The following is a 16,495-nucleotide window of genomic DNA, read 5'->3' as shown; positions in this document are numbered from 1 at the left end:
CCATGATCCAAAAAGGACAGGAACCCCTGGATGGATTCATTTTTTTCATTTGCATTTGCTCTAGGTTGTTTATGTCCAGTGAAGAGCTAGACATACACTTTTGTTTCAGGTGCCTGCCTCTGGCACCTTACCTGTAGGATCTCTCTCCAAGGTGTTCTGCTCCGGCAGGTGGATCTTCTTTCTCAGGAGTCTAGAACCAGTGAGGAAGTGATTGGCAGTGTCACGTTAAGGTTTTTTCCCCCCCAATATCTGAAAATAGGATATCATCAAAAAGAAGCTACAGTACCTGTGTGGCTTAATGCTTAAGTCTTTTGAAACTTACAAAGTTTTAGGTGATAAGGGATTTTTATTGGGAGATGGAAAACAATTTCAGTTTCCTATCAAATACTTGTGAACCAAGGCTAAGTGATCTCTTGTTTAGAAAAGACCAGATTAGAATCTATTTCTATTTCAATGTGTGTTTTGTAAGTTTTTTTATATATGGAAGCTCTTTTTTTTTTTTTTAAGACTTTTTTATTTATTTGAAAGTCAGAGTTACACAAAGAGAGGCAGAGAGAGAGAGAGAGAGAGAGGTCTTCCATCCACTGGTTAACTTCCCAATTGGCCGAAACAGCTGGAGCTGAGCCAATCCGAAGCCAGGAGCTTCTTCTGGGTCTCCCACGTGGGTGCATGGGCCCAAGGACTTGGGCCATCTTCCACTGCTTTCCCAGGTCATAGCAGAGAGCTGGATTGGAAGTGGAGCAGCCGGACTCGAACTGGAACCCATATGGGATTCTGGTGCTTCAGGCCAGGGCGTTAACCCTCTGCGCCACAGTGCCAACCCCTGTATTTTTTTTTTTTAAAGATTTGTTTATTTATTTGAAAGAGAGGCGGGGGGGGGGGGGGGTCTTCCATCCACTGGTTCAATCCCCAAATGGCTGCAACGGCCAGAGCTAAGCTGATCTGAAACCAGGAGCCAGGAGCTTCTTCCAGGTCTTCCATATGGGTACAGGGGCCCAAGCACTTGGGCCATCTTCTACTGCTTTCCTAGGCCATAGCAGCAACTTGATTGCTACCCCAAACGCCCATCCTAGCACTGCTTTAAAAATTAATACTGGGCTCTCATTTTTTTGTGACTAGTTGAGTAGAATCAAGGAGGGATTGATAACATTTCAGTGGTTGTATTTGGATCCCTTCCCCACCCCACTTCAAATTTTTAACTTAAATTTGTTAATCCAAATGTGATAAGTACTAGAAAACAAACCAGGATTCCTTGTTTAATTTATCGCTGATGTCAGTTAATTACTGTTGGTGAACGTGAATTGTCTTCTACAGAGAAGCTGATAGACTCAGCCGCTCATCATTTTGAGTATTCCACCTTAGGTTTGGCAGATTTAGACTTCAGCATTTAATAGCCCAGCACCATACCACTGAGCACTGAGACTTTTCCCTAGTGGTAGCACTTGGGGTGTTCCATTGATAATCAGTTACCACCTCCACGTTCAAACCACCCATGGCTGTGTCTGTATTGTAAAATAGCCCAGGATAGTCACATGGGCCTGGTCAGTGACGGTTACAGCTCTGTGACTGCCTAGACATAAAGAAGAGCAGTTCTCCCATGGCTCACTGCTTATACAAGCAGATGCCACCACAGAAAAGACAAGTGTTTTAGGATGATTTAAAATGTGGCCAAACATAGTCAATTAAAACACTCTAGGGGCTACTGTTTTGGCGTAGTGGAGAAAGCTGCCGCCTGTGACACTGGCATCCCATAAGGGTACCAATTCAGTCCTGGCTGCTCCACTTCCAATCCAGCTTCATGCTAATGTGGGAAAGCAGTGGAAGATGGCCCCAGTCCTTGGGCCCCTGCACCCGTGTGGGAGACCTGAGAGAAGCTCCTGGCTTCAGCCTGGCCTAGCCCCAGCTGTTGTGTCCATTTGGGGAGTGAATCAGCAGATAGAAGACTTCTCTCTCTCTAACTCTGCCTTTCAAATAAATAAAATAAATCTTAAAACAAAACAAAACACAGCACTTTAGGGTATAGTCTTCCAGCCTCTTCAAATGTGTCTATAATTAATCATGAGCGTTGCAATACCAAGTGTAACGGTAGACAAACTACTTCACATTTTTTTAAAAGTCAAGTTTACCTCTTACAGTTAGCGTGGTCACTAATGACAGCAGTGTGTCAGCATTTCCCGGCCTGGGTTCTGCAGAGGTGCCGTGCGGTGTTAGATTTCACAGCGCTGTGCTGCTGCGAAAACGTAACGTCTGAGTGCGAGTCAGCATCAGATACCGGAAAGGTTGCTCAACCCTGATAGACTGGCCTTTTTAGTCTCTGAATTTCTCAAAATGCTGACTGTGTGTAGTGTTATTTTCTTAATAACAGAAAAAAGTGAGGTTTTGAACTAGATGTGGGACACGAGGTTTGGTACTTGCACAAGTATTTTAGCTTCTCCGGTGGATTGCTGCCATTACCAAGGGCCTGTTCGCAACGATTCCACCCATGTTGCCCGCAGGGTTAAGCAGGGGAGTGACTCACTGCACGCTCAGCCTTGCTCGTGGCAGTAGCAGGGTGCCCCACACCGGGCTCTTGTTTGCTGGTTATTTGTGTTGGGCACTTCAGTCGGTCACCCTGCGGTAGAGGCAGCTGTGTGAACGGTTTGAGCTTTCCCCTCACCAAGATGAGAGGAGACTTTGTCAGGCTCAGGACCATGAGGCACTTACGACAGTACACGAACAAAGCTGGCTGCCCAGGTTAGCAGGTATTTCCCCAGCTCGCCATGAGCGCGTGCATCACGTACCCCGTGTGATGTTGGCATTGGCCTCCTTCCCATTTCCTCTTTGGCCGTGCTTCCTGGTCCTTTTCCTGGATGGAAATGAGCACAGAGAGCTCTAGCATACTGAGAGCAAGTCCGTTTAGGAAACTTCAGGCGGCAGGGGGGGCCTGCTTGCAAGGCATCCTGGGGAGGGCTGTGTGCAGCTTTACCGACTCGCTGTGGTGGCGCATGGATCTTGGTGGCAGCCGCATGTTTGGGAGAGTGGTGAACCTGGATTCCCAAGGAAGCCCGGCAGGAGCCCTGCCGTCAGAGCAGCCTGGCCTGTCTGTGTGATTCCCTGGTGAGGGCAGGGCTGCATCTGAGGCCTTCCTTGCAGCCTGCAGGCCTCCACAGCCATTCTTACCTGTTTGTCCACGGGAGGAGGATGTATAGAAACACAGACCGCTCTCAGTCAGCATGGTGCGCTCATTAGTCGTCTTGAGTGCCCGCGATTAAAGCTGCTGGCTTATGATCCACCCATATTCTGCCATCACGACTTAGGCCTACTATGGCAAAGTTGTTTTCTTTTTTAAACTGTTAATACTAATGTGGTCAGGGTACCTGTGGAAACAGTCAGTGAGACAAGCCTGAAGGTGGTGAAAGCATGTTTTTTTTTTTTAAAGTTTTATTTATTTATTTGAAAGGCAGAGTTAGAGAGGTCTTCCATCCACTGGTTCACTCCTCAAATGGCCACAACGGCCAAAGCGGGACAGTCGAAGCCAGGAGCTTCTTCTGGGTCTCCCACACAGGTGCAGGGTCCCAAGGACTTGCACCAACATAATGTTGAGTCTTGTAGAGTGTGTTCTTCCATGTCAAGATTTTGTTTTTTGGTAAGACAGAGATCTGTCTTTTTTTTTATTCTGATTTGGGATGCAGGCATCCCAAAGGGCATCTTCTATTTCTTTCTTTCTTTTTTTTTTTTTTTTGACAGGCAGAGTGGATAGAGAGAGAGACAGAAAGGTCTTCCTTTTTGCCGTTGGTTCACCCTCCAATGGCCGCTGCAGATGGCGCATCGCGCTGATCAGGAGCCAGGAGCCAGGTGCTTCTCCTGGTCTCCCATGCGGGTGCAGGGCCCAAGCACTTGGGCCATCCTCCACTGCCTTCCCGGGCCATAGCAGAGAGCTGGCCTGGAAGAGGGGCAACTGGGATAGAATCCGGTGCCCCAACCGGGGCTAGAACCTGGTGTGCCAGCACCGCAAGGCGGAGGATTAGCCTGTTAAGCCACGGCGCCGGCCAGAGATCTGTCTTTTGTCTGCCGGTTCTCTCCCGGAATAGCTGTAACAGCTGGGGCTAGATCACGCTGAACTCAGGAGCTTGGCACTCCATCTAGATCTCCCAAGTGAGACAGGGACCCAGGTGCTTGAGCCATCGTCACCCGCTGCCTGCTGCAGTATGCATCAGCAGGAAGCTGGAACCAGAAGCAGAACTGAGCCCCGAACCCAGGCTGGGCCATGAGATGCAGGCGTCCCAAGTGGTGTCTTAACTCATGCGCCAAGTGCCTGCCCAGAGATTGGTTTTTTTAAAATCTCAAGAGGTTCATTATTATGCTTTATGTTGGGAGAGGTCTGAAAAACAGGTGCTGAGTTATATTATCTTGCTGAACTATAAAAAGCTTAACTTTGATTTTTTACAGTGTAGCACTGTACCTAGTAATGTCTGTCTGTTCTCAGGCAAATGGAAAGATACTCTTGTTGCTGGTTTTCATTTGCCCTGGAACTTTGAAAGTCAAGTTCAAAGAGGAATTTTATAATTGGGTTCTTGTTTTCCAGTATTTTCTAACCCTTACGTATCAGGCAGCAGGTCCTATCCCATTCCAGTGACATCTGGGAGGATTTTTTCACCGTGTTCTCTTTTACACTTCCTAGTTAATTTTCAGAGCAGCCCACTTAAGGATGTCCCTTGCAGATTGAACAGCTTCTGTGGAGTAATCAGGGAAGAGTCCGTTTGGTTTTACCTTCTAGGATGATCAGCTGAGTGCATAGAGACAGGTGGAGGCCCTCCTTACCATTTCCCCTTGCCGGGATTCCAGGGTAGTGAGGGTGTTACCCAAGAAGCAGGTGCGCCTGGAAAAGAGCTTCGTGCTCACCACTGATCGTTTGGTAACTGATGAGGCTGCAGCGTGAAAGGCTTAGAGCCCTGGAATGTCCTGTCCTCTGTCACTTTCTGAATTGTTAAAGCATTATTTGTTAACATCTTGGAAGATGGTTTGCAGCTTGGCAAATGTGTACCTCTGATCATTTCCTCCCTCTCTTGGGGCAGGCTGGAGCTGTGTGTTGGGGTGGGGCTGGGATTGGATGATCTGTTGCTTCACTAAAGAGTGCTTGGGAGTTGGTTAGACCTTTTCTTAAAGGGGGAAGTTGTTGACCCCTGCCTGTTTGCATGCAGTGCATCAGCCAGCCTCCAGCGGTGTTTTTGTCAGTGACTAAGTGATGCTCTTTGTGTCTGATTTCTTTAGCAGGAGGAGCAATCTCAGAACTATTGTGAAGACCCTGAAGTTCTTCGTGCTTGCCCCCTTTGCCATCATGTGGCCTCTGGACAGTGTGGTCAGTCATTTGAGATTGACTTTAATTTAAAACAAAGGCCTCTGCCACCCATCCTGGAGGTGGAAGGAGCGCGTTTATGTTTGAATGAAGAAGTGAATTATGGAAGAATATATGTCCCCTACCTTCCCTTTCAAGCGTAAGTCCAAATAGGCTCTCAGGAATGAGGATTTGTGAAGACATCAAATAGGGGTTTTTGTGTCATTTAAACCGTAAGGCTTAGTTGTGTTGCTGGAGAAGAGACACCTGCGTTTTGCTCATCCAGCTGTGTTGTGCCCAGCAGCCTTCTGACATGTCACTTTCTATCTCCTGTTTGCTTTCTGTCCTCAGTGCATGTCCCCAGGTGACTTGTCCTTATCTGAGGTTTTGCAGCCTAGGAGAACGTGGTTCGCATATTCTCCTTCATTTATAACTTACTCTCTCCCCGGGCACCTCCTGCATTTCCTACTGGGTACAAAGGATGGGCAGGAAAGAAAAATGCTTGAAAGATTAACATTTTTGGAAAGGGAAGATAAAGGAGGCAGCCGCTCCTCCCACTCCTACCACACCCCATTCTTCTCCAGAAGATGGGCAGTAAGCGATTCAGGGTTTTTCCTTGTTCATTGCATGTTTTCTTCAAGTATCAGTTCATCCTCATTAATCATGGTTTTTGAAGATAGCTAATTTTACCCATCTCTAGCAAAGAATCATCAGTAGTTGATATTGTTTTTCTGTGCTGGCTTCTGGAGATGGAAACAAACCAAGGTATTTCTCAGCAAACTTTTTTATTGGGGTGGGGGAGTCTATGCAAGGACTAAAGTAGAGCCATCCAGAATCAAAGCAGCAGCAGCAGAGTTCACATCCAAGACCAAGGTGTGTAGTTTACCACTGCCTGTGGAAATCTGTCCCCACCTGTCATTGCGTCTCCCCTGCCCATGTCCACGCCCCTTTTTCTCGCTGTGTTTTCAGTCACTTCCTTTCTGTGAAAGGTTGCTTAGCTTCCTGTCCCCTTTGCTGTTCTTTATATAAAAAGTAGCAGATTGGATGGATGTGTATATTAGGTGTTTGGAATTTTCTGAGAATCCGAGTCAGGAAGCCAGGTCTGGAAAGGGCTCAGTAGCCTCGCTGCGTGGGGCTTTCAGCCGAGCAGGAAATGCATCCGCTGGAGCGAGGGAGACTTCAGATCCTGGGCTAATCGTGAAATCCCTGTCCGTTGGTGGATGCTGCTGTAGGTAGCCAAACATGTTGATTGCTGTGTAGACTTTAGGATAGAAATCAGAGTAGAACACATCATAGGAGCCTCCTTGTCCCGTCCCATCTTTTAGAGCCAGGATATTCAGTAACAAGAAAGAGCACTCCCTCAGTTGCAAAATGCCTGTTTTCAGTTGCGCTACTTTCTCCTTGACTGCTCATTTTGTGAATTTCCTCCAAGTTAGACGACTGGTTGAATTGGTAGGTGGCTCACTAGACATGTTTCTCTCTCGCAGACTAATTCATATCCATTCCAGTTCCCCCTGTGCTGTGCACTGCAGTAGTGTGCACACTGCGGGGTGCCAGGGTTTCTGCCTTATTTCCATGTGGGAAGTAGCTTGGTTTCCTCTACCTGGCATTTAGATGTCTAAGCTCTGTTACTTCCTAACTGGCTCCTGAGTAAGTCAGCTTACGCCCTGTCACATTGCCTCCGGGAGCAGCTCCTGACAGTTCACAATGCTTTGGGAATGTGTTTCTGGTTCCTAAGGCCGTCTGTCCACTTCAGTTTGAGTTTCTTGATTTGTACAATATCTGTATATTTTCTTCTTCCCGTCTGTCATCCCCCCCCCCCCCCCCGACCCTGCTCAACACCGTTTTGTTTTTTAAAATGTTCTGTAGTTTTGTACAAGATGAGACATAGCCTTGGGTACTTCTTGCTGAAGCTTTAATGCTTTGTAAATAAAATCGGATGTTTATTAAAGAACAAGTGTAAATGTTTGTTTGTAAACACTGATCACCAGCCACTGTGCCTTTGTACAACAGAGAGTGTGGCTTACTGTGCTGTTAAGACGTTTCTGTGTGGAAATCCAGAGCTAGAAGGGACATTCCTATGTCTAGATAGGATTACAAATAAATAGCAATTTTAGCAAAAGTTGGTGCCAATCAAAAATCATGTAGGATTGATCTTTGTTAAGATGACTTTACCCCGTGTAGGTTTTCTGAGATTTCTCTGAAGTGGCCACTGTGCTAGGCGTTCTGCAGGTGACAAAAACGAATGCCAAGAGATCTTTCTTGGTCCAGGTACAGATGAAGTCTTCTTTATTAGCCCCCCCCCCCATTAAATACTTTTAAAATCCATTGACTACTCATCGTCTCCTAAAGAATAAGATGTCTCAGAGATCAGAGCCTGCTGTTCGTCAGTGGAAGAGTGTTTGTGTGTTAATCTGTGGGATGGAGAGCTGGCTTCTGACATCATAGCTGTTTCATAGCAACCTCCATCTGAGCCAGTGATGAGCTCCGCCATGCTGTGGGGACGAGGCATAGGCAGAGTCAGGCTGCCTTGCGCATTGTCCAACCCAGAAAACACCTGAAACAGTGTGATTGCTTTTAGCGTGGCCTGTCTTGCTGATGAAGCTTCCGCTTTTAAAAGGGCGCTGTGGCTCTTGTTTTAATGAACTTGCATTTCTATTTAAAATTCGTCACACAGGAGCAGGGCTCATGGTTCACATAGTGTTTCTGTGTGCAACGTATCACTTGCTACTCAAAGTAGGGAAATGGGCAAGGAGATCTTAGTTTACAAAGAAGGAAATACAAATTCTGGAAGGGTAAGTCACTTGCCTCTCAGTCCAAAGAGGTGATTTCTTTATTTTTTTAAGATTTATTTGACAAGCAGATTGACAGGGGGCAGAGGGAGAGACAGAGAAAGATCTTCCATTCCCTGATTCATTCTTTAAATGGCTGAAAAGCCGGAGATGGTCCAGCCAAAGCCAGGAACCAGGAACTCCATCCGAGTCTCCCATGTGGGTGGCTGGAGCCCAAGTACTTGGACTATCTTCCACTGCCTTCCCAGGCACATTAGCAGGGAGCAGAATTGGAAGCAGAGTAACTGGAACTAAAATAGAGTGCCAGCATTGCAGACAGTGGCATAACCCACTGTGCTACAGTGCCGGCCCCCTTAGTCTTTTTTTTTTTTTAAAGATTTATATATCTGAAAGGCAGAGTTACAGTGAGGCAGAGGCAGAGAGAGAGTGAGAGCGAGATGAGAGCTCTTCCATCTGCTGGTTCACTCCCGAAATGGCTGCAACAGCTGGTGCTGGGCCAATCCAAAGCCAGGAGCCAGGAGCTGCTTCTGGGTCTCACACACGGGTGCAGGGGCCCAAGGATTTTGGCCATCCTCTGCTGCTTTCCCGGGCACTTTAGCAGGGAGCCGGATTGGAAGTGGCACAGCTGGGACTTGAACATGCACCGTTATGGGATGCTGGCACTGCAAGTGGTGGCTTTACCCGCTATGCCACAGCGCTGCCCACCCTCAATCCTTTTTATAAAAGGTCTAGGAGCAAAGTAAGCAAGTCAAGTTACTGAACTTAATTCAAATTATTCTTCCCGTTTTTAGACTTTAATGTCCTTTTTTTCCTACGGTTAGTTTAACTTGGGGTCTTGAAGCTCGTTAGGTATAGGGAACCTTTTTTCTGCAAAGGCCCATTTAGATATTTATAACATCATTTGCGGGCCATGCGAGATGATCAACTCAGAAATTAGCCTGCTATACATTTATAGAATCTCAAGTCCCCCCTGCATTTGCCCTGACTGGGCCAGACCAAATGACTTCTGCAGGTCTTATGTGGCCAGCGGCCAGACATTCCCCATCCCTGGACTAAGATCCTACCCACTGTAGGGGCAGGATGTAGGTGAGAAGAATAGAACTTAACTATTCCAGGCAGTTTGGAAATTCACTGTTTCTGAAGTCTTTTCGTCTTTGTCTCACCAAGACTTGGACTTGCATGCGTTAGAAAGATGTGAGAAGAATGAATACAGGTCAGTGGTCACTACCAGGTGTAGATAGGGAGCAACAGCATTGTGATTCCCCCTGCCTTGGGGCTTCGCCTTGACTGCAAGGACCGGACTTTTGTTTTATTGACAACGCTGCACCCTGGCTGACACTGAAGGCGTTAGGTGACAATAGCCGGGAGCACTCACCTGGGATGCCTAAAGGGTGCCGGCTGAGGCTGGCGAAAGCCTGCCGAGACCAGAAGACTTTGGCCTCTGGTTTCCTGCTTGGAAGCCTGGTGTTGGCCTCCTGCCTGCCTTTGGTGCTGACGTCACCCAACACACTGGCCATCCCTAAGAAGCTGCGAGAAGCTGTGGGGAAAGTGGTCGTCCATGCCACCGCCTGCACTGTCACCTGTGGCCTCGGCTACAAGGAGGAGACTGTGTGTGAGGTGGGCCCCGACGGAGTGAGAAGGAAGTGTGAATCGCAGCGCTTGGAGTGTCTGACCAACTGGATCTGCGGGATGCTCCACTTCACCCTGCTCGTCGGCCAGCACTTGGAGCTCAGCTGCCTGAGCCCGGAGATCCTGGAGGTCGGGCAGGAAGCTTTCCGGTTCACCTGGAGACTTGCTCGGGGTATCATCTCAACTAACGATGAGGTCTTCAGACCCTTCCAAGCCCGTTCCTACTTTGTGAGGTTTTTATCTGCCCAGGAGTACGACTCTGGGACTTACCGCTGTGATGTTCAGCTGTTAAGAAACTTGAAGCTCGTCAAGAGGCTGTATTTTGGGCTGAGGGTCCTTCCTCCTAACTTGGTGAACCTGAATTTCCATCAGTCCCTTACTGATGATCAGAAATTAGTGGCTGAGGGCCTGGAAGTCAGTCCGGGCAACCATTCCATGCCTCACCACCCACAGTGGAAAAAGAAGGTGGCGTTGGCCTTGGGCCTAGGAATCTGCGGTGGAGTGGTTGGTGGGGTGTTGGTGAGCATCGCCCTCTGCAGGGCGTTGAGGCACACCTCCAACCAGGACTGCTCCTGAAAGACTGACGGGAGCTCCTTAGGGGGCGTGTCCTGGCTGCCTGGCCTGATCATGGGTCAGCCGACAGGGAGGTCCCCCACTGCCCAGAGCATGAGTGGGGGTGGGGCAGGGACAAGCTCATGGGAGCTGTGAGCGGTCATTTCTGACTTCCGTCCTAGATGGGTTCTGTCCTGACACCCTGCTCCTTGGGCACCCAGGCAGCTGACTGCAGGCATCGTGCCGGTCCTGAGAAGGGACCTCTGCTCGCGTTCATTTTCTGTCTGTGCTTTACGACTTGTGTGCCTCCCGCCTGCGTTTCTCTTCTGAGCAGTGCGTTCCTGTAGGATTTAGTAACAGCTTTTCTAGTGAAAATATTACTTTCCCTCTTCAATAAAAATAATTCACAGTAGCTGTATGGAAACAACATTTTCTTGCTCTTTAAAATTCTGGTGTTTAAGCTACCCCGTAATCGTCAGTCTGGTTTGTTTTCCCCAGATCCTTCAGGATAGATGATACTCGAATTGCTTCTTGCGTGGACGTGTACCCAGGTTGGGCAGAGGTTGTTAGGACCGACCTGTGACTCAGGTGTGTAAGTGACAGCCCTGCACTCCCCAGGTGAAGCCTGTGTTCCGTGTAAAATTGAATTTCCTGGCAAAGCACTGGGTCCTTCTCCTGGTCATCCAGACAGTTCCTTGCTTTGCTTGCTGCCCCTTTCATTTTTGCTTTTTGAGTTCCCTGAGGCTTATTCCTGGAAAGGCCAAGTGTATTGGTCTCCTAAAGCAGCCAAGGCCCCAAAGGGAGGGCACGTCCTCCATCAGAAATCCAGGCTTAAGAGCCTAGGGGCACGGGGGCCGCCATGCACCGTGCTCTGGGTGATTGGCTTGTGGAAGCCGCAGGGGAAAGGCTGTTGGCCCCCGGCTGAGCTGACCCTGAGAGCGTGACGGCATTTCTCCCTCTCCCCCGGCTGCCGGAGCAGCAGCAGAAACCAAAGCCCAGAGTTTCTCTAAAGCTGGGTCAGGGTCACCTGCGGGAGCTTCTGACCCTGCTGATGCTAATTCAGTTTAAATTATGGTCAAAAGGCTATGATTTCCTTTTAACTTAAAGTTTTAAAGCCTGAGACAAGTTGGAAGGAGAGGTTAGTGACCATTCACAGACCCTTTATCTAGATTGACCCGTGAGCATTTTGTCACAATTAGCTTTCTAAACACATACTGGTTTTTGCTCAGCTGCGTGACAGCTGGGCTTGCGTCATGGTCCTGCACTCTGGGGTCACGCCCCCATTCACCTGCACTGTCTTTTATCAGCTCAGAAGTTGATTCTCCAGTCAGCTCACGTTCAGCTTCTCTGAATTCTAAAACCTTAGAGCCTTTGGATGGGTCCTGACGGTGGTTCTCTCTCTTCTCCCGCAGACCCCTGTGTTTCGTTTTTCATGACTTGATTTTACTGCAGAGTCTGGCCCAGCTGTAGTGAACCGTGGCTGTCTGGATCTGTCATTTCCTCCTGATTAGACTCACGGAGACCGGCTCGTGAGTGTTTTTGATGGGGGGACGTGCTTTCTGCGTCACTTTGGGAGGCTCACAGTGTTAGGGTGACTCTCTTGTTGACAGGGAGGTTGCCGACTTGCTTAGGTGGTAGCTGCCAGATCTCTTCTAAGGGCTGTGTGTGTGCGTGTGCACATGTGTGTTTCCTCTTGGTAGAGAACACCCTGTGGGGTGATGCCTTGTGATTGTCTCGTTTTCTAAAAACTGTTCACATGAACCATGTGGCATTTGTTGATGATCCTTGCCTTATTACATGTTGGGGATTGGTTGTGAATTTGAATTCGTAGGCCGGCGCCGTGGCTTAACAGGCTAATCCTCTGCCTTGCGGCGCTGGCACACCGGGTTCTAGTCCCAGTTGGGGCGCTGGATTCTATCCCGGTTGCCCCTCTTCCAGGCCAGCTCTCTGCTATGGCCCAGGAAGGCAGTGAAGGATGACCCAAGTCCTTGGGCCCTGCACCCGCATGGGAGACCAGGAGAAGCACCTGGCTCCTGGCTTCGGATCAGCAAGATGCGCCGGCTGCAGCGGCCATTGGAGGATGAACCAACGGCAAAAAGGAAGACCTCTCTCTCTGTTTCTCTCTCTCACTATCCACTCTGTCAAAAAAAAAAAAAAAAAAAAAAAGGAAAGGGTTCTTTGAGTTCGTTTCTGTATGTGATAGCTTATATAATTCTCTTTAAAGGCTGCTGCTTTTTACCTGCTGTTTTTGAGGTCTCAATTGATTTTTCTTGTCAATCAGTATAGAATCCATTACTGTTGTCATTTCTATTGTTACTTGAAAGCAAAATGACAGGGAGAGATGAGAGAGAGCTGTCTTCCATCTGCTGGTTTACTGCCCAAATATTGCAACAGCTGGATCTGGGCCAGGCTGAAACCAGGAGTCTGGAACTCCATATGGGTCTCCCATGTGGATGGCAAGATCCCAAGTACTTGAGCCATCACCTGCCCTCCCAGGCACATTAGCAGGAAGCTAGATCCTAAGTGGAGGAGAGGGGCTGTCATTACAACATTGAAGGTAGAGCTGCCACCTGTGACAGCTGTTCCACTTCCTGTCCAGCTCCCTGCTAATGCACCTGAGAAAACAACTCCTTGGGCCCCTGCCTCCACGTGGAAGACCTGGAAGAGACTCCTAGCTTTGGACCAGACCAGCTCCAGCTATTGGAGCCATTTGGGGAATGAACTAGAGAATGGGAGATCTCTGTAATTCTATTTTTTTTTTTTAAGATTTTTATTTATTTGACAGGTAGAATTACAGTGAGAGAGAGAGAAAGGTCTTCCCTCTGCTGGTTCACTCCCCAAATGAGCTACGCTGATCTGAAGCCAGGAGCCAGGAGCTCCCGGCACCCATATGGGATGTGGGTGTCCAGAGTGGTAGCTTAACCCACTGCACCACACCAGCCCTAGTAGGAGTCCCTTTAAGCCAGCTGTTTTGAACTTTTGCTGTGGTCTGATTTGGCTAGCTTTAAGCCAGCTGTTTTGTTTTGTTTTTTTTTTTAATTTATTTTTGTTTTTTGACAGGCAGAGTGGATAGTGAGAGAGAGAGAGAGACAGAGAGAAAGGTCTTCCTTTGCCGTTGGTTCACTCTCCAATGGCCGCTGCGGCCGGCGCATCACACCGATCCGAAGCCAGGAGCCAGGCACTTCTTCTGGTCTCCCATGCGGGTGCAGGGCCCAAGGACTTGGGCCATCCTCCACTGCCTTCCTGGGCCATAGCAGAGAGCTGGCCTGGAAGAGGGGCAACCAGGATATAATCCGGCGCCCCAACCGGGACTAGAACCCGGTGTGCCGGCACCGCAAGGTGGAGGATTAGCCTGTTGAGCCACGGTGCCGGCTTAAGCCAGCTGTTTTGTACTTTTGGTGTGGTCTGATTTGACTAGCATTTTCCTGCTTTCTTGTTCAAGCTATCTCAGGGCCACACTTGGACTTTCCTTGCCTCAAATGTGAATCTGCCATTTCTCCAAGGAACTCTGGTTTCCTTTGGTGTGGGGAGCAGCATTTGGAAGCCAAGGTGTGTGCCCTGGATGTGCCACACCTGCTGGCAGTCGTTGCTCCTAGGCCCTGTCAGTGTCCTACAGACACGGGTGCTGTGAACAGTTCATGGGAGAGACGGGTGCTGTGACTTAGCAGGGTAAGCTTGGGATGCTTGCATCCATGTTGGAGCACCAGTGCAAGTTCAGCTGCTCCACTTCTGATCCAGCCTCCTCCTAACGTGCCTGGGAAGCAGTGGACGATGGCACAAGTGCTTGAGTTCTTGTCATCTATGTAGGAGACCTGGATGGAGTTCCCAGCTCCTGGCTCGGCCCCAGCTGTTGCAGCCATTTGGAGGAGTGAACCAGAGGATGGAAGCTCTCTCTGCCTTTCAAATAATTTTAATTTCAAAAAGTTCATGGAAAATGGGATTAAAAGATACGCAGATTTTCCATGGATTTTTGAAGACAACTTATATGTGTAAATCATGAATTCAAAGCATCTTTTTTTTTTTTTTTTTGGACAGGCAGAGTGGACAGAGAGAGAGAGAGAAAGGTCTTCCTTTTTGCCGTTGGTTCACCCTCCAATAGCCGCTGCGGCCAGCGCATCTCGCTGATCCGAAGCCAGGAGCCAGGTGCTTCTCCCGGTCTCCCATGCGGGTGCAGGGCCCAAGGACCTGGGCCATCCTCCACTGCCTTCCCGGGCCATAGCAGAGAGCTGGCCTGGAAGAGGGGCAACCAGGATAGAATCCGGCACCCCAACCGGGACTAGAACCCAGTGTGCCGGCACCACAAGGCGGAGGATTAGCCTGTTAAGCCACGGTGCCGGCCAAGCATCTTTTTTTTTTAAAGAAGTTTTATAGCTGATCTGATACATAGCCAAGGTGGGGAACACTGGCCTGTACACACGCACAGGAGCCTTCTAACCACTGCTATTACTTTGGAAAGATCATAAGTTTTATACACATCCTCTCCTCCTAGGAAATAGGTGGATTTCAGACCTGGGTTTTTTTTTTTGACTGGCAGAGTGGACAGTGAGAGAGAAAGGTCTTCCTTTTGCCATTGGTTCACCCTCCAATGGCCGCCGCGGCTGGCGCATTGTGCTGATCCGGAGCCGGGTGCCGCCTCCTGGTCTCCTATGCGGGTGCAGGGCCCAAGGACTTGGGCCATCCTCCACTGCACTCCCGGGCCATAGCAGAGAGCTGGCCCGGAAGAGGAGCAACCGGGACAGAATCCGGCGCCCCGACTGGGACTAGAACCCGGGGTGCCGGCGCCTCAGGCGGAGGATTAGCCTAGTGAGCCGTGGCGCCGGCCAGACCCGAGTTCTAGTCCAGCCTCTGCTGCCTGCCTGTCCGCCTCACCTCTGAGACAGGGCAGTGCACGGTGGACTGTGAAGTCCTGGACTCGAGTTAGGGAAGGCAGTTAGTGTCGCACTTTAGTCCAGTACTGGACACTTGGCCGAAGCATCGTGGAGCCAGCGTGGTCCCCTTGAGGGAAGACCGGGACACATGATCTGGGTTTAAGCAGCAGGACGCGGAGGTAGGCTTTGGCCTGATGAGAAGAGCACCCACAGCTGTGTGCGCCGCCCCGCAGGTTGAGAAACCTTCTTTATTTAAGAACTGCCTGCTACCAGAGTCAGGAAGTAACTACCATTAGAAGTTACACAAGAGAAAAACAGGGCCGGGGAATGGCTCTGTGTGAACAAAAATGGGTCAAGGCAGGGGTCTGACGAAGCTCTAGCACTTGCCTGGCTGTGAGCTTCTCTATGCTGTGCACGCCCCGGATGGAGTGGGTAAGTTGGAGGAGTTCGGGGCCAAGGCAGGATGTACCCCACTGAAGGGTACTGAGTGCCTTCCGCCCCTGTGGCCGCCTGGGGCTCTGGGCAAAGCTCTCTGAGCCAGTTTGTTCCTCTCTAGTTTTCCTTTATTGCCCAGCCTTCCCCAAACCCATGACCGTATGTACAAGTCCACGGAGCACCCCACAGCTGCCAGGCACCTGTTCCATGGAGTTCACCGGAGTCCCTTAGGGAAGTGCCACTGCTCTAGGAGCCTCCGTGGCAACTCCCTTCATACACAGGATGAAGCCCAGGTAAGGTCTGACCTAGGGAGGCAGAGCAGCGCACCTGTGCCAGGGAGCGCAGGTGAGAGTCCCTGCTGTCCCCCTGACCTAGAGGACACCAGGAAGAAAGCCGCCTTCTGCTAGGGAGGAGCTCCAGGGAGCCCGACATTCTGAGCTGCCCTGGGCACAGGTGCAATGGCTGTTGGGCTTCCACGGGGCAGGATGAGCTGGGGAAAGCACTGAGCTATGCCAGAATTCCTGGGGTGAGCCTTCTCCCTCCGTGGTACAGGGCCCATAGCAGATGGGGAGTCCACACCTCTTCCTTGGCCAAAGCACCTTTTGAGTCTAGGAGTCTCAGTTTGGAGGGTCATTTACAGCATCTCCCCCTTCTAATCACTTCACTCAACCTAGGCTACCCAAATCCCGCCGGTCCTCGAAAGTCTTCTACTCATTCTAGCTGCAGAAATTCTGCCTGATGTCCAGCCTCAGCGTCTCCCGTTTATTAAGAGACACCTCCTCCTTCCCCTACTGTACCTTTGGCCCTGGCACTCCCCACCTAGCACCGTTGTTACCATTTGCTGCTCTGAGACTCCGGCATACATCTGCCTGACAAAGCAACAAGGACTAAGGGGCAGAGGGCTC

General features: G+C 49.7%; 2 protein-coding genes across 5 annotated transcripts in view; both read left to right on the top strand.

Moving 5' to 3' along the window:
- Positions 1 to 7,273, top strand: part of RBBP5 (RB binding protein 5, histone lysine methyltransferase complex subunit) — a 40,490-nt gene extending 33,217 nt beyond the window's left edge. For 2 of the 4 annotated variants that reach the window (XM_062211666.1, XM_062211664.1), the window contains exon 14: positions 5,254 to 7,273. In XM_062211666.1, coding sequence (XP_062067650.1) covers positions 5,254 to 5,279 — 26 coding nt within the window. In that variant the 3' untranslated portion in view covers positions 5,280 to 7,273. Of the gene's footprint in view, positions 1 to 5,250 lie in introns of all 4 variants that reach the window. The other 2 variants (XM_062211665.1, XM_062211663.1) reach the window with 1 other exon arrangement.
- A 2,213-nt stretch (positions 7,274 to 9,486) lies between these two features.
- On the top strand, positions 9,487 to 10,330 carry TMEM81 (transmembrane protein 81). The gene has a single exon (XM_062210754.1). It carries the CDS (start codon positions 9,487 to 9,489, stop codon positions 10,309 to 10,311), a length of 825 nt encoding a protein of 274 aa, XP_062066738.1. The 3' UTR covers positions 10,312 to 10,330.
- The last annotated feature ends 6,165 nt before the right edge of the window (positions 10,331 to 16,495 follow it).

The sequence above is a fragment of the Lepus europaeus genome, chromosome 14 (genome assembly GCF_033115175.1).
Source record: "Lepus europaeus isolate LE1 chromosome 14, mLepTim1.pri, whole genome shotgun sequence".
Classification (NCBI taxonomy): domain Eukaryota; kingdom Metazoa; phylum Chordata; class Mammalia; order Lagomorpha; family Leporidae; genus Lepus; species Lepus europaeus.
This window is presented reverse-complemented; position numbering and strand designations above follow the sequence as displayed.